The sequence below is a fragment of the Emys orbicularis genome, chromosome 1 (genome assembly GCF_028017835.1).
Source record: "Emys orbicularis isolate rEmyOrb1 chromosome 1, rEmyOrb1.hap1, whole genome shotgun sequence".
Taxonomy (NCBI): Eukaryota; Metazoa; Chordata; order Testudines; family Emydidae; genus Emys; species Emys orbicularis.
In genome coordinates, this window is record NC_088683.1 from 32,820,221 (window position 1) to 32,838,685 (window position 18,465).

At 38.6% G+C, this 18,465-nt stretch overlaps 1 protein-coding gene across 1 annotated transcript in view; it reads left to right on the forward strand.

Moving 5' to 3' along the window:
* The window catches only part of KIF21A (kinesin family member 21A), a 113,364-nt gene that overhangs the window by 85,499 nt on the left and 9,400 nt on the right, over nt 1–18,465 (forward strand). The window contains exons 28-34 of the mRNA XM_065423792.1: nt 6,525–6,635; nt 7,178–7,306; nt 8,998–9,036; nt 10,817–10,953; nt 14,972–15,152; nt 16,561–16,725; nt 18,283–18,400. Of these exons, the coding sequence (XP_065279864.1) occupies nt 6,525–6,635; nt 7,178–7,306; nt 8,998–9,036; nt 10,817–10,953; nt 14,972–15,152; nt 16,561–16,725; nt 18,283–18,400 (880 nt within the window). The remainder of the gene's footprint in view (nt 1–6,524; nt 6,636–7,177; nt 7,307–8,997; nt 9,037–10,816; nt 10,954–14,971; nt 15,153–16,560; nt 16,726–18,282; nt 18,401–18,465) is intronic.

Below are 18,465 nucleotides of genomic sequence, written 5' to 3' on the forward strand. Positions count from 1 at the left end.
ATCCCCCCCCAGTGTAGACCAGCCCTAAGATGAACAGTCCCAGTCTTTTTAATCTCTCCTCCTATGAAAGCTGTTCCATACCCCAAATCATTTTTGTTGCCCTTCTCTGTACCTTTTCCAATCCTAATATATCTTTTTTGAGATGGGGTGGCCAGAACTCGACACAGTATTCCAGGTGTGGGTGTACCATGGATTTATATAGTGCCATTATGATATTTACTGTCTTATTATCTATCTCTTTCTAATGATTCCCAACATTCTGTTCACTTTTTTGATGGCCGTTCCACATTGAGTGGATGTTTTCAGATCATTTTGTATGTATAGCTGGGATTATGTTTTCTAATGGTATTTATCAACCTTGACTTTCATCTGCCATTTTGTTGCCCAGTCACCCAGTTTTCTGAGATCCCTTTATAACTCTTTGCAATCTGCTTTAGACTTAACTAGCTTGAGTAATTTTGTATCATATGCAAATTTTGCCATCTCCATGTTTATCCCTTTTTCCAGATCATTTGTGAATATGTTGAAGAGCACTGGTCCCAGTACAGATCCTTGGGGGACCCTGCTGTTTACCTCCCTCCATTCTGAAAACTGACCATTTATTCCTATCTTTTGTTTCCTATTTTTTTATCCAGTTACTGATCCATGAGCGGACCTTCCCTCTTATCCCATGACTCATTATTTTTCTTAAAAGCCTTTGGTGTGGGACTTTGTCAAAGGCTTTTTGAAAGTTCAAATACACTATATCCACTGTATCACACTTGTCCACATGTTTGTTGACACCTTCAAAGAATTCTAATAGATTGGTGAGGCATATTCTCCCTTTACAAAAGCCATGATGGTTTTCCCCAACAAACCTTAATCTATGTGTCTGATAAATGTGGGCTTTACTATAATTTCAACCAATTTGCCTGGTACTGAAGTTAGACTTACTGGCCTGTAATTGCCAGGATCACCTCTGGAGCCTTTTCAAAAACATTGGCGTTATATTAGCTATCCTCCAATCATCTGGTACAGAGACTGATTTAGGCAGTAGGTTACATATCACAGTTAGTAGTTCTGCAATTTAATATTTGAGATCCTTCAGAACTCTTGGGTGAATATCACCTGGTCCTGGTGACTTATTACTGTTTAATTTATTGATTTGTTCCAAAATTTCTTCTATCAACACCTCAGGCTGGGACAGTTCTTCAGATTTGTCATGAAAAAAAGAATGTCTCAGGTGTGGGAATCTCCCTCATATCCTCTGCAGTGAAGACTAATGCAAAGAATACGTTTAGCTTCTCAGCAACAGCCTTGTCTTCCTTTAGCACCTCGATCATCCAGTGGCCCTACTGATTGTTTGGCAGGCTTCCTGCTTCTGATGTACTTAAAAAAAAATTGCTGTTAGTTTTTGTGTCTTTTGCTAGTTGCTCTTCACATTCTTTTTGGCCTGCCTAATTATATTTTTACACTTGACTTGACAGAATTTATGATTCTTTCTAATTTCCTCAGTAGGATTTGACTTCCAATTTTTTAAAAGATGCATTTTTGCTTTTAACCGTCTCTTTTTACTCTGTTATTTAGCCATGGTAGCATTTTCTTAGTCCTCTTGCTATTTTTGTTTTATTTGGGGTATACGCTTAGTTTGAGCTTAGTTGGTGTTTTAAAAAGTTTCCATGCAGCTTGCAGGCATTTCATTCTTATGTCTTGTCCTTTTAATTTCCATTCAATGAGCTTCCTCACTTTTGTGCAGTTCCCCTTTTTGAAGTTAAATGCTACTGTGCTGGTCTTTTTTGGAATTTTCCCCTGAACAAGGATGTTAAATTTAATTACGTTATGGTCACTGTTACCAGGCGGTTCAGCTATGTTCACCTCTTGGACCTGATCCTGTGTGCCATTTAGGACTAAATGAAGAACTGCTTCTCCCTTTGTGGGTTCCAGGACTAGCTGCTCCAAGAAGTCATTAATGGTGTCTAGAAATTTTATCTCTGCATCCCGTCCTGAGCTGACATGTACCCAGTCATTATGGGAATAATTGAAATCCCCCATTACACTGCTCTACAGCCAAAATGCTTCTGAAATAAATGTAGTCAAACTTTACTAATTCTGGGTCACTGAGAACGAAAATGATGCTTAAAATTGTTGATTGGCTCTAGTTTTCAAGATATGCTATTGGGTCAGTATATACGACCCTTGACTTGGGAATGGCAGAGGATAAGTGAGTTATAAAGGGAAGGGATCTCAATTTAAACCAGAAATGACTAAAATACATCTTTGACTGGATCTATGAATAAATCTATGACTGGGTTTGGACAGTACTTGCTTTTTAGGCAAAACAATGAATGATGCAATCTGAAGCTGGTATTGCGTCATACATGATATGAATTGCATCATGTTATTCCTAGAAGTCATGGATGATGCAATCATAATGAAGCTTACATCACTCTGCTGAACAAATTGCCCTATATGAGCTCTAGAAATCATACAGTGTCGTGCTCTCTTATTTGTCAGTGTTTGATTTTGCAAAGGGACACATTTCTGTTTAGCCAAAGTGAGCAGAGATGCCTCGTACTTGTGTGAACAGTGCAGATAACTTCTGCTATGTTTGTGGTGAAGTGACTTTTGCATCACAAAAGCGCAGTATAACCACTATGGTTAAGAAAGCCTATCACCTTTATTTTGGCTGCAAAATTGGAGATCAGGACAAGAGGTGGGCCCCACACATATGCTGCAACACTTGTGCAACAAATCTTCACCAGTGGTTGAACAGGAAAAGGAAATCTATGCCTTTTGCAGTGCCAATGATTTGGAGAGAGCCAACAGATCATACCAGCAATTGTTACTTCTGCATAGTGCCTCCAGTTGGGAAAGGTGTGTCAAAGAAGAAAAAGTGGACTGTGCATTATCCAAACATTCCATCAGCTATACGCCCAGTACCCCACGGAGAAGGACTGCCGGTTCCTGATGCACCAGAATCATTCTCACTTGAGTCAGACGAGGAAGAGGATGAAACTTCTGGTCCTGAACCATCAATGTCACAGGACCCACATTTTCTCCCATCCTCCTCCTCTGAACCACACCTCATAACACAAGGTGAACTGAATGACCTTGTCAGGGATTTGGAACTACCCAAGAGTAAGGCAGAGCTGTTGGGCTCCAGACTACAGCAGTGGAATCTCCTGGCAGGTGATGTTAGGGTTTCCATGTTCCGTGACCATCAAAAGGATCTTGTCCCATTCTTCTTCATGGAAGGTGATCTTGTAGCCTGCAACAACATCGATGGTGTGATGGCAGCCCTCAACATCGTTCACGATCCAGATGAGTGGAGACTGTTCATTGATTCATCGAAGACGAGTCTTAAAGCTGTTTTACTGCATAATGGCAATGTTTTGCCATCAATTCCAGTTGGTCATGCAGTCCATATGAAGGAAACCTATGACAACATGAAACAACTTTTGAGGTGCATAAACTAGGACCAACATCAGTGGCAGCTTTGTGGCGATTTGAAGGTTGTTGCTCTCTTGCTTGGTCTGCAGTCTGGATACACAAAGTACTGCTGTTTTCTCTGTGAATGGGATAGTCGTGCAAGAGATTCCCACTACATCAAGAAAGATTGGCCACTCCGACAGTCATTGGAGCCTGGGAGGAAAAGTGTTCAGCCTCCACCACTTGTTGAATCAAGGAAGATTTTGTTATCACCCTTACACATCAAGCTGGGTCTGATGAAGAACTTTGTCAAGGCCATTGACAAAACACAAGCAGCTTTCAAGTACCTCTGTGGAAAATTTCCAAGGTTAAGTGAAGCTAAGATAAAGGAAGGTGTCTTTGTTGGTCCTCAGATTCGTGAACTTCTTCGAGATGATGCATTTGACCATGCACTGTGTGGCAAGGAAAGGACGGCATGGAAAGCCTTCCAGTTAGTGGCAATAAATTTTCTCGGAAACAACAAGGCAGACAACTACAGGTTGTTGGTGGAAAACCTCCTCAAGGCATACAAAAGCCTTGGTTGCAACATGTCACTAAAGATACATTTTTTGCACTCTCATCTAGATTTTTTTCCACCGAACTGCAGAGCAGTGAGCGACGAGCACGGCGAGCGATTTCACCAGGACATTGCAACAATGGAGAAACGCTATCAGGGCAAATGGAGCCCATCAATGCTTGCAGACTATTGCTGGACAGTGACAAGAGATGCTCCATTTAATGAATACAAGAGACAAGCCAAGAAGCGCCGAGTAGACACTGAATAGGACTAAACTATGTACAGAATAGTGTTTTGCCTTTTGTTTCATAATAAATTTTATTTATATAACCCTTTTGCTGATTTTTGAAGTGTTACATAAACAGGACAGGTGAAATATTATCTTGTAAAGCAACCATAAACACATGAAAAGACCTAGGTTTACAATTTATGATTAAAACTCTACTATCTACACAATATACATAGACATAAAATGTAAAAACTTAAATATCTTAGAAACAGTAGACAATCAGTTGTTTTAATTGTCATATTTGAATTCAGCACATCAAAATACATAATAAATAGCACATTTTATCTCTGAAGCAGACGACTTCTCAAAAATTGTAGACCAGTGTTATTATTGAGTTTTCTATTTCTGTAGCCTCTCTAATCTCCCTTAGCATTTCACAGTCACCATCATCATCCTGGTAAGGTGATCAGTAATATATTCCTACTGCTGTACTCTTATTATTCAAGCATGGAATTTCTATCCACAGGGATTCTGTGGTACAGTTTCATTCATTTAAGATTTTTACTATATTTGACTCTGCTTTCTTTCACATATAATGCCACTCCCCCACCAGCACGACCTACTCTATCATTCCTATATGTTTTGCATCCTGGTATTACTATGTCCCACTGGTTATAATCATTCCACCAAGTTTCTCTGATGCCTATTATATCAATATCCTCATTTAATACTAGCCACTCCAGTTCACCCATCTTGATATTTAGGCTTCTTGCATTTATATACAAGCACTTATAAAATTTGTCAATATTTAGTTGTCTGCCTTCATGTGATGTAATTGAATGGAACTTTTTCATTTGACTGTTTCTCTTCAGCTCCTACCTGTACTCAACTTGTATCCTCTCCCCTTTTCTAAGACATAGAGAATCCCTGTTAGTAGATCCTTTCCTAAGGGACTTCTCCGTCTGAACAGTGTACTTCTCTGCACCTGTAGGCTTTACATGCCAGCAATCTGGTTCTGTTGTGGTTTAGGTGGAGTGTATCCTTTCTGTTTAGGCTCTTCCTTTCCAGTTCTGCTTGTCTAACTGGTCCTACACATGGAACTAGAAGCATTTCAGAGAATGCTGCCGTGGTGGTTCTGGATTTTAAGCTCTTACCTAGCAGCCTAAATTTGATCTCCAGCACCTCTCTCCTGTCTTACCCTACGTCACTGGTACCTATGTGTACCACAACCACAGGCTCCTCCCCAGCACTGCACATAAGTCTGACATATCCTCAGATTATACAAAATCTCATCTGACTTTAAAAACAGGTGCAAGCTTCAAGCTCTCATAATTGTACAGAAATCCTTCCAAATGCGAACCGAGGGCAAACCAGTCAACGTTACCTTCCTGAGTCTCCAAGCAGCCTGAATTAATGGCTCAGAGAGGTCTGGGACTTCACAGTTCCTATTTATCTCATTGGAGGGTCAGTTACAATAACACTTTGATGTCAGCGTTAATTGTTGCATTGGTGAACATTTTAGTAGATGGAAAGGGTTTGGGAGGAAGGTTTGGGGAGTGAGAGTTGGAAATTGCTGCAGTGAAGGAAATGCGGAGGAGAAGCACAAATACGAGGAATAGGGAAAGAAACAGAGAAGGAAGAGGGTGGGAAGAAACTAAAGACAGAAATAGCTGTGTTCCAAAGAGGGGGCATATTATTTCACTTCATGATACTGAATATGACCATGAAGAACTTACTAAATAATAGTAACTAATAGTTTAGATACCAAGCATAAGCCAGATTCTGTCCTTGACTTTTGTGCAGGCATTCCACTAATATCAGTGGGTGTTCTGCTGTGGATGGGAGGGAGTATGAAGTCCAAAATTTATGCTCCAGCCCACGGATCATAACTAAAATTAGAATTCCTCCTTTCCCGTTGATTGAGCTTGACACCCCTGCTCCAGCTATTAAAATCACTTCAGTTAATTTCTTTTCTTGATAATGTCAATGTACTGCTATACATGTGTCTGATCTCTGGCCCATGATGTACTTTGGAGTTGTTGGGTTTTTTGTTTTTTTTTTTTTTTAAATAAAATGGACATATATTATATTAGTATTGAAACATGAGGCTTCCAAGAACAAAATTAAAGAGTGGAGCCAGCGAAACTCAAGAGCTGTCCGATGTCCATAAACCAATGATGATGATAAATAAAAATATCATGAGATCTAACAAATTCCATACTTTGAGAGCTATATTGAGACTAACTCTGAGTGGTAGAACTGCAGCTTGAATATACGAGAAGCAATTTAAAAAAAACCTGAAAGATAAGATAATCTTCCCTATTACCTTAGCTCTAAACAGTCATCTCTGATGGAGAAGAAAATACCTGAACCTTCACCTTTAACAAAGAGAAAGGCCTATGAGAAAACAACGGAAAAGCCAAAGGCGAAAGAACAGAAACAGTAAGAATCTTTTCGGGTTTTTTTCCTAAAGCTATTAAGCCTTTGGAAAATATTCTTGAAGAATAATAGATTTGTTTTACATTTTTTTTCATTCTAGGTTAAATTTTTAATGGTGGCTGTGAAATTATTATCCACTATCAGGTTCCTGTGTTTGTTTTATAATGGTATTCATACAACTTGGTGTCAGCACTGTGAGAGAGAGAGAGTCCTCTTGAGTATTTGCAAATGATTTATTTTTTTAAAAGTCCTAAATGTCTGAGAAAAGCTGCATTTATTCTTTTTATAAGAGCTCCTTCATTTTACATATGCCAATTTTTTCTGCATAGGGCTTTCACCATTTAAAGTAAACTGTGTGAATTTCATGCCATCTTGTGGCCAGCAGCAGTTTTGTAGCCATATGGTGGTTTCATTCTCCGGTAGTGCATGTAAACAGCATTTCTTGTTTAAGAAAATAGAATCTAATACATTGTTTGAGGCATGTTTCATTTAACCTCTCTAACATGTCATAATCTTTTAAAGAAGATGTTCTTTTTTTCTTATAGCTCAGATTCTGGAACCTCAGAGGCTAGTCTGTCACCTCCTTCTTCCCCACCAAGCCGGCCCCGTAATGAACTGAATGTTTTTAGTCGTCTTACTGTTTCTCAGGGAAACACATCAGTTCAGCAGGATAAGTAAGTCACAAAGGGAAGCTTCAGACCCCTACCAGCAAGTTGCAAAGCATACTCAATCCCCAATGTAGCATTCCATTAAATAAATGCCTTGGCCTCTCCTGTGAGAGAGAAGGAGATACTATTGCTACATTTCATGAACTTTCTAAAAGGGAGTTTAACACTTTTATGGAAATGCTTTTCACACATTGCCAAAACTGAAGAAAATCAATTTCCTGCTGAACCTTATTCCCTATTTTATAGCTTAGCTCCTGTACTTATAATTTTCCTTTAACCTGAGTCAAAATGCTTGAAAGAGCTATAGAATTTGTGTGTGTGTGTGTGTGTGTGTGTGTGTGTGTGTGTGTGTGTAAAAGACTATATATATTTCTACTTGAAATTAGAATTTAGTTAACAATTTAGGAAATAGTGCTTTTGTTAATTATTCAGCTACTCTTTTAGAATGGCTGAGAGAGCTCTCCAAAGTAGCCCCTGTAAGGGGATTTGCTGGAATAGCTATAGTGCAGCAGTTTAGCAATAACCCTAATTATTTAATGGACTGCATTCCATTGAGGCAATTTGGAGAATTATTTTGAAGAAATAAAACTTGAGTTGCTTGACATTGAAGACATCTCCTTCTCTAAAAATCTCATTAAAACTAGTGATCGCGTTGAGTTGAGCCAGAATCTTCATTTCAAGATTTCAGTACTGATAATACTGCCACATGGTGCTTTTTAACTCTAACTCAACAATGGAGAATCAACGTTTGATTTTGATTGTAGCATTTTGAGGGATTGCTTTAATCCTTTTTTTTTTTTTACGTTATTTCTTTTTAACTTTTGGTTTTCAGTGACCTGTAGAGTCACAGCACACCAAGTAGTTGCTTGTAAGGCTTCCAGTACTTTAAAACTGCTTGTAACTCCCTAATCCCAACTAAGTTATCTTAGTATTTTATCACTAACCTGATATACTATCAGAGGCTTCTTTTTATGCTTTGAGCTTTAGTAACCATAGCTCTTTGTATTTTCTATTATCTGGCTATGAAATCAAACTCAAATTACTGAACATGTTTGATTTGCATTAAAAATGAAGGACATAGTATCCTTTTATTATTTTAAGGCATACTGCAGATGTAGATCTTGTTTTTGGAGGGAAGCGGTTCTAAAACATTTTTGGGGTCAGAAGGGGAAGGATTTTGAACTTGTCTGATCATTTGCAAACTGCTGAGCTTGGTTCAATAAAGACTGAATAATCTTGATATTTTCTATTTAAGAATGTAAGCAATCTGCAAAATTTTTAAGTGTGTTTCTATACTAAACAGACACTGACAGCTTTAGATTTTTCTCTTTAAATATTTGGCAGAATTAGTATCACATGCAGGGTCAAATTGTATCCATCTCATTTTTCTTCACTGCCTACTTCTGTAAGAAATATTGGGGAAATAGGAAGTGGCTACGCAGTATTCTTTAGCTTCGTGATAAAGAATGAGACATTTTGTGAATTTAACTTACCCTGAGAGAGCCATTTGAATGTTCATCCACGGTGTTATACCTGATGTAAAGCATAAACTAAGAAGCAATGCTATGTGCAGTAAGTAAATGTGCACTGCATTTCTGAGTCAGCCATGCTGTTATTTGTTCTTCTCGTATGGAGACTTTACCCTGCTGATACCTGTATTCTTTCTCCTCGCAATCTCCTACCACTGTTCATTATAGGTCTGATGAAAGTGATTCCTCTCTGTCGGAGGTACACAGGTACTCTCTTTCTCTTTTCCATCCTTCTGGCCTCTTGTTGATGTTCTTAATGCCTTTACTTCAGTTATTAAGTAATCTCATTTTTGCTGCATGCTCTTTTTTTATACCTCCCGCAATACATGTATGCTGTGTACCTTTTCTTTTATTCCTTTTTTGCAAGAAATTAAAACATTCGTTTTCTTTTGTCCATCATGTCCTTTTTGTTTTTTAGAGAAAATCAGAGGTAAATTTTTTTCTTAGGGTTTATTGTTTTTTTTTTTTAATCAAGCATGGTTTTTAAAAAAAATAATCAGTGGCAAACTTTTTTTTTAGGTTTTAGCATATTAGCTAAAAGTTATATTCCAGTGTATGTTAGTCAGTGGTATCTGCCGTCTTACTGCCAATACTCAAAATTGATTAAGAGATGGAAGAATGTTATAGCTCAACATACTTCCACCCTTGTTTGATCCAGAAACATGGAACAGGGTTCTGAGAAGAAACAGCTGTGACTTGTAATGTGGCTACCCTGTGGAAAAACAACAGAACATATCCAGAGAGAGGCAGTGAAAAGGCTAATAACCATATAGTGTTGGTAATAATAGCATTTACAGCATTTTTCATCCATAGATCTCAAAGCGCTGTTGCAAAGGTAGATAAATGCCCCTGAGGTGCAAAGATGTTGGATGAATTGCCCAAGGTTACAAAACAGAGGCAGACCTAGGAGTAAATTGTGGGTCTCCTGGCTCTGACAGTGGTATCATCTGCTGAATCATGCTGCCGCTAAAACATTAGATCCATTTAATTTGGAAAGCAGAAGAGTTAGAGGTATATAATATAAATATATTGAAAGCCATAGAGAAGTTTTATTGGTCACACCTATACTCTTTGCTATAAGGGCAAACATAATACCTATCTTTAAAAAGGAAAACAAAGAAGACTTGGGGAATTAGAGACCCATTGCCCTTACTTCTATACCTGGAAAGATACTGGAACAAGCACTTGGAGGATAATAGGGATATAAGGAATAGCCAACATGGATTTGTCAAAAACAAATAATACCAAACCAACCTAATTTCCTTCTTTGACAGGGTCACTGCCCTAGTGGATGGGAGGAAAGTAGTACATGTGAGGTGAGGCCTGAACTGGAGCACTGTGTCCAGTTCTGCACACCACACTTTAGGAAAGATGTGGATAAGGTGTAGAGAGAGTTCAGAGGAGAGCAACAAAAATGATAAAAGGCTTTGAAAATGAGGCCTGGGAGGAAAGTTTAAAAAAAAAAAAAAAGTGCATGTTTTGTCTTGACAAAAGAAGATTGAAGTGGGGACTTGATAAGTCTTCAAAATATGTAAAGGACTTTTGTAAAGAGAACAGTGATGAATTGTTCTCCATGTCCACTAAAGGTAGAACAAGACATAATGGCCTTACTCTGCAGCAAGGGAGATTTGGGTTAGATGTTCGAAAAAACTTTGACTATGAAGGCAGTTAAGGTCTGGAATAGGCTTCCAAGGGAGGCTGTGAAAACATCATTGAAAGTTTTAAAAAACAGGTTGGACAAACGTGTCAGGGATGGTTGGTCCTGCCACTTATAGAAGACAAATTCAATTGTCCAATACCAAAATATGTAAGTGAATAATATTAATATATTTTCCTACATATCTGCAACTTCATTTTTATATGTAAGGCTATAGGAAATAATGCAGGAAAAATAAATACTGGATCACAGAGAGCTGTGGAAATAAGTGATTTACATTACCATATCTAACTCATATTTCTTTCTTTTTCTTTCTTTTTTTTTTTTTAGGGGCATAATTAACCCATTCCCTGCTTCAAAATACGTCAGATCTTCACCACTTCAGTGTATCCATCTAGCTGAAGGGCATACCAAGGCTGTGCTTTGTGTTGATTCTACTGATGATCTTCTGTTCACTGGATCTAAAGGTTGGGGAGGCTTCATGTATTTGTTGCCTACTGAAACTGCTTTGAAAAATCAATATATTTTGAAATTCCTTATCGGTGGCCAGTGATAGAAATGCGAGGTTTGGGGTAGAATGCTGTGAAAAATCCACTTTTAGAGCATAATAAGCTTGATTTGATTAACCAATGTTTGTCCCTCATGCATTCCATCTGTGAGTTCCTTTTAATTGGAAAATTAACTTCCAAAATAGCATCTTAAAAAACATTTGTCCTTCTGAATTCCAGTCTTAAGCTCTGGCCACCAGAACACTCTCCCCCTCCCAGTAAACTTCCCCAGTCTGGAAAAATACTGTGCAGATCAGCTCCCTATTGTTTCATAATCTGGCTGAGGTATTTAGGATCATTCCTTTAACTATTAAAATGCCACTGTCAGGTTAAAATTAATATGTTTTAAAATATTTTTTCTGTTACAATTAACCCCATGTTATTAAAAGAAATAAATTTAATATCTAACTTACTCTTCACTTTTGCATTTCTCTCAGCCTGAATGTTGAAAACATAAGTAATCAATTTTACTGCTCAATTTCACTTTCAACTTCTCGTGCAGTAACTCGCTGCTGCAACATTTGGATTTGAAACATAGCAGGAATATTTTTGTTTTTAAAATGCATTCTATTAAAGAAAAAACAAAAACATTTCTATTGGTGTTAGATTTTGAAAATATTATTTAAAGGGGGGAAATAAACTAACTGTACTTTGGGTCAAGTTTGACCTGACTCTCTTCCTTTAATAATGATACAGTTTATATGTCCTATAGATTTTATATACACTTTTCTTTTAAACTTCTCCTACAAAATGCACAGGCCCAGAACCTACAAGGCAATCCAGCTGCTATAGCCAAATGAAAATATAGCTTAGACACACTATTGCAAGAGTGGAATTTGCATAAGAATCTGCCCAGCAATGAATGGCCCATGACTTGGAAGTGTATGTCCACTTGGTGGTCTTTATACTCCTGTAAAGAAATAGATTAAAGTTATCCATTGACTACAGTAACATACCAGAAAAACTAGGGCCCTAACACTGCAAATAGTTTATACGTGTGAGTAGTTGTATTGATTTCAGCCTGGGTACACAAGTGCTTAGAGTTAACTATGTGCAGAAGTATGTTTGCAGTATTGGAGCCTACAAGAGATTACACACTCTCTCCATGCTGCTAGAAACTGTGTTTAGAAAGCGGCTCTTTTACTCATCTTTAGTGACTCTCCATCCTAATTCCTTGATTTTGGTTGCAGATACACAAATGAATGTAGAAAAAGACATTTATTTCCCATTTACTCTATATTCGTTCTTTCTGGAGCTCTTCCTGAATATCTTTGTGATGTAGCTAGTAAAAAGCTCTGCAGCTGTAATATCCATGCAGCCAAAAATGTAAGAGAGGCATTTCAAGGCCTCTAACTTGCATGAAGAATGACATGTATGGACCTCTGCTCCCACTCAGCACCCCATTGACAGCCCACGTGGTTCTCCTTCTAGGATGGGGCCCAAGTGAATTGGAGTAGCTGCAGGGCATGAAGTATAGCTTAGTGATGGAAAAACTCCCCTCTTCATTAAATAATAAATACCAAGATTTCAGTGCCTCCCCCTGTTTACCCTTATGTTCCTTTCTAGAAAACACCACCTAAGTATGGGTCCCCCTGTAGATCATATTCGAGTAATCTGGTGAAACCTATTCTGATTATTTCTTTTGGTGGCACATAGCATCACTGACTGTTCTTACCAGTATCGAGTTATAGCCTTGATGGCTGAAAAGCTAGTAGAAGTCAAATGCTGCCAACATTTTCTAATTTTATTTTGTTTATTATTTTTCCTGTTTACATTTGTGGGAAATTATATAAATGTTCATGTTCTTGTTAAAAATCTAATATTTTTGCAAGTTTACAGGGGATGTGCGCTGCTAAATTTTGGACGTGCATTAGTGATGGCAGGAAGAAATGTGTATCTCTTGTCTGCTGCCTTTTGTTGTATTTGCGGCTATTTTCACTGTGATGATATGATTAAAAATGTTTTTGCTCAGTTGAATTGCAATAAGATTTCAATTTTAGTAGTTATGTGACAAAAGGTATTTTAAATTAGTGTTTTAAAATTAGATTTGTGGTCTTTAAAAAGTTTTCAAAGCGTCCTAAATTTTTGGAACTAAGAAGCACATTGGCAGGTGGGGTAAATATTTGTTTTTCTTGCCACTTGTTAGTTTCCTATATGTAACAAACATTTGTTTAAGAAAGGTAAATATTAGTCGGGGGAAAACCTGATAAAGCTGCAAAATGGCATAGACTTTTATTTACTTAATGTGTTTGAAACCCTTTGGAAATTGCAATTAATGTAGAAGGCAGTGGCCTACTTAGAGTACGTTATATCAGTGTTCCAGAAGCTGCACTGGCTGCTAATTTCATTTGAGGGTTCAGCGGAAGGTATAGGTTTGGACTTTAAAGCTAAGGTTTTCAAAGCATCTGAAGAGAGTCCAGGTCTATCCACACTACTTGTGCTAGTAAAATTACATCATTAGGGATATGTTTTTTGGGTTTTTTTACTGATACAGTTATGCTGCTACAACCCCAAGTTTGGATGCAGTTTTATTGGTAAAAATGTGCTTATACGGGTATCTCTTATTCCTCTTCCCAAACAGGAATAAGCTATACTGGTATAACTGCATCCACCCTAGAGGGCTGTGCCATTTTAACTATACCAGAGCAAATAAAGCAGTATATCTTCTGTGTGTGGACGAGTCCTTAGGTACTTAAATCTCATTGAAACTGGAACTGGGCATTTTACCCACTTGGACTGGGATTTTCAGAGGTGCCTGAAGCCCTGAATAGTTTGGGACCTGACTTCCAGAGAGTGCCTCTCTCCTCACATGTTAACTTGTCAGTCAAGGTCATCTGTGGTGCTCAGGCTTTCAGCCCCCTGCTGCAGTGTGTTCTTGGTGAGGTGTCCCTGTGATCTTCCATAGCCCAAATGTTGTGATCGTCAGGATAGTCTGCAACTTCCACCTATCTTCTCACATTTTCCCTGTGGAGGGACTGACCAAGGACTGATTGTGAGGCTATTGTACATTGGGTGTGAAATGCTCTTGGGAGCTGGTATGTTAAGAAGGAACATATTTTATTATAAACTGGATGTAGTTTTGCTGCAGCATGGAGATGTCCACATATGGTTGTTGGGACATATTGAATTCAATCATTTGTGAGGGACCTAAAATGCTGCAGGGGGTGATATACTGTGTCCAGTTTTGGGCCCCACACTACAAGAAGGATGTGGAAAAATTTGAAAGAGTCCAGCGGAGGGCAACAAAAATGACTAGGGGGCTGGAGCACATGACTTATGAGGAGAGGCTAAGGGAACTGGGATTGTTTAGTCTGCAGAAGAGAAGAATGAGGGGAGATTTGATAGCTGCTTTCAACTACCTGAAAGAGGGTTCCAAAGAGGACGGATCTAGACTGTTCTCAGTGGTACCAGAAGACTCTCTGCTCGATGTCCCCCTCTGGTTCCCTTCGTTTGATCCTTTGACCACACTCCTGTCCCTGTTATTTCATTAGTTGTTCCCCAGAATTACTTGGTTATCCAGGTCCTGTGGATCCTCCCCTTAGGCTGGGGGGAGGTCCTTTAGCAGTGGACGGGCTAAATAAGACCAGAAGACAGAACAAGGAGTAATGGTCTCAAGTTGCAGTGGGGGAGGTTTAGGTTGGATATTAGGAAAAACTTTTTCACTAGGAGGGTGGTGAAGCACTGGAATGGGTTACCTAGGGAGGTGGTGGAATCTCCTTCCTTAGAGGTTTTTAAGGTCAAGCTTGACAAAGCCCTGGCTGGGATGATTTAGTTGGGAATTGCTCCTGCTTTGAGCAGGGGGTTGGACTAGATGACCTCCTGAGGTCCCTTCCAACCCTGATATTGTATGATTCTATGACTATGATACATAAACATAAATATAATTTTTTATATGGAGAAAAATATACACATTTTCTCTTCTGTGTGTCTTTTTTAGATCGCACTTGTAAAGTATGGAATCTGGTAACTGGACAAGAGATTATGTCGCTAGGAAGTCATCCTAACAATGTTGTATCTGTAAAATATTGCAACTATACTAGCCTGGTCTTCACAATTTCAACATCTTATATTAAGGTGTGGGACATCAGAGATTCTGCCAAGTGTATTCGGACATTGACGTAAGTGACTTAAATCTCAAATGCAGAGAGCTGAATGATTCTTAATTTTAAATAAAATTGCATTTGTCTTAATAAGAGAAGGTGTAAAGATCATATTTTATGTACAGAATATTATGGGACTGCAAAGAAACCAATATAAGGGCTCAAACAGCTTTGTCTTTAACTTCAGGTTTTTTTCAGCCCTGAGATGGCATTTTGGTCTTGGTTGAGTGAGTTGAGTCTTTACATGATAGTTTTATTCAGTTTTAAAGGTATGGGAGGGGTTTTTTTATGGGGATACTTAGAACCCTAACCAAACATGAATCTATCTCTACCTTATCTTTAAATACAAGAGTTTAAGGTGAGTATTCTGTATTCAGGCTAGTTTAAAAACACTATCATTCAAAAGTCAGAGCTAATATTTGAAGGGAACCCCTTTTCTGAGTGAATTTAAAAATACTAGCATCTCACTTGAGATTGCGTCTTAGTGCTGGCTAGTGGGGATGTGGAAATAGAGGTGGGATAGGAAGGGGATTGTATGAGTTCTGGGGAGAGAGCAAGGGGAAGGGTTTGGGAGAGGAGTAAGAGTGGCTGGGTTGCTTATGGGAGGAACAAAGGAGGCAGCTACCAAGAACTGCAGCTGCCATGAAGTTATCAGCTCTACAAGCTTTGATCTGAGGCCTCTCTTATAGTATCACTACAGGGTAAAGGTAATGAGGACACAACCCCTTTTGTTGCTGTTGTCTATATGTACAGTTATATGTGTTATCACTTTATCCACCACTCCACTGCAACCACCTGTATGGTGCAACACAGCAGTCATTTTGTGTCAACATAAATACACAACAGTTTTTAGGAAGAGAAATCAATTTAGCCAATTGAAACAACAGAAATGTAGTGAGCAGAATGTAGTTACCTAAGCTAGAATTTGGCCAGAATATCAGGGTTAACATCTCCACTCTTGCAAAAATATGCCACTGAATCTTATACCTCAATTTATCAGGAATTTGGCATTTCTGATAGCACCATGACCCTACTGTTGTGCTAGGGATGAATCAACAGGCAGACAATCAGCATGTGTTAGAGAGAAGAATGCCGCCTCCTGAATAATCAGCACCTGGGTTTTTTCCTGAAAGTCTCCCATCTAAGTACTTACAAGGCTGATCCTGCCTAGTTTGAGATCCCAGTCACAGGTCAATATAGTACAAATGCATAGCTTGTTGGTGCCAGCCTCTTTATGGATGCAGACTCAGTAAATATTTATTTATAATATGTGGAAACTCCAATTTTTTTAAATCCATGTATAGAGTGTTTCTGTGGATTTGCCTATCTTATTCAGCATTCAAAATCGGTCTGTGGTTCTTCTACATTCAAATAAGCATGCTTATTTTTAAACAAAATGTAACAGTCTCTTTTTGGTAATATTCAGGTCTTCAGGCCAGGTTATGTCGGGTGATGGTTGTTCTGGAAGCACTAACAGAACAGTAACTATTCCTGCTGGAGAAAACCAGATCAACCAAATTGCACTAAATCCAACAGGCACTTTCCTCTATGCAGCTTCTGGAAATGCAGTAAGGATGTGGGACCTTAAAAGGTACATAACTAAGGCAAAAGATAATATTCTCTAGATATTTACCAGAATGTATGACAAAGATAGCACCAGGATGCTTCCTGTTAGTGAGGCAATATCCATGTCTTAGGCTGAACAAGCACGTAGGTCAAAGTCCAAGGGACTAATTAGTCCACACTATGGTTATTACTGACCCAATACAACACACCCTGAAGTTATTGCTTAATTACTAGTGGGCTGAGTCTTTGAATTAAACAGTGACTTTTTAAATGAGTGGAAAAGAATAAAAACGGGGTTGAAAAGTGAATTTTAAATGAAAAGCATACAACCTTATTCGTTGGCCTTTCTTAACTCCCCAGTCATTTCCCCTGCTTTCCTTCTTCATTCCTTATCTCCTTTCCCTGCTCCCCATTCCTGCCTTCCCTACAGGTCAGCAAACTAAAATTTATGTGATAGAGGGGAGGAAACCATAGAAGCAAAGAAAATGGGGCTGTGAGATTGTGGAAATGGGTTTAAAAACCTTTTGACTCATTTTCTGCATTCCTTGCATCTCTCCTCCCTACTACCACCAGGTCAGCAAAGCCTTCCCCTCAGAATAATGGTCATTGTGTTTGCACTGAGATAATTCCAGCCCGACACAACCCCAGTTCAGTTCTGAAACACAGCTCAAAACAAACACATATAGGTTGATACTGCCAACCCTTACTGCCCGAATACTCACTCATGCCCCAATCCTGCAATGAGTTATGTGTAGGTAGCACCCTCTTTAAGTGAATGGTGCTCTCTGAGGAGCTCATTGTAGGATCAGAGCCATAGCAGGCACTTCGCCTGGTAGTGAGAATCTGCAGGATCAGGCCTATATATAGCAGCTGCAGTGAAAAGAGTCATCATTTTCTGTTCAGTCAAAATGAGTCAGAAGTAAGCAGTTTGAAAATGGCACAAGTGAAAAGACAGATTAGAGTAGCCCACCAGGGTACAGAGACTTGCATATTTAAGGTAGTTACTGAAAAATGATTTTGCTAATGCCTGCATTCAGACTAGTAGTGGCTATCACCCAATGAGAGCAACTGGATTTACATAATATCTGGTAATTGAAAATAACCAGACAGTGGTTATGCAAATCAGAATACAGACATCCAGAAATAGTCGGAATGCAAAGACTAGCTAAAGTGGAGATAATTGCCTGTAGTTAGAATTATCTGACATAAAAGTAGATTTTCAAACAAGTTAAGCATGTATTTATTTACATTTACCATGATTGGGCATGTTTATTGGTGGGTAAATTTGGTAAATTTCCATGTGTGGTGGGGGTGGGAAGGTGGAGAAGACATCTGGAAAACTTGTGAAGAAAAGAGCAAAAAGGCAGAAAATCCATTTGGCCAGAAACTGTCTGTATAAATAGATCATATTTTTCAGCATATCCAATGGAAGTAATAAACCCCCAAATCCCCACAGGGTGTCACGCTTTTGAAAATGGAGCTGCATACTCTCTACATCCAGGTTTAAAGCTGGTTAAAAATTAAGAATATTCTTCATCACATTACCCCCGCCTCGCATTCACTCCTTTTCTTATTCTTAAAGATTCCAGTCTACAGGAAAGTTAACTGGTCACCTAGGCCCTGTCATGTGCCTTACTGTAGACCGCATTTCCAATGGACAAGATCTTATCATTACTGGCTCAAAGGATCACTATATAAAGGTAATACATCTTAGTATTTTCTCCTTTATTGTATTTTCACTTGACCGGTAGGGGCAGGGTTTAGG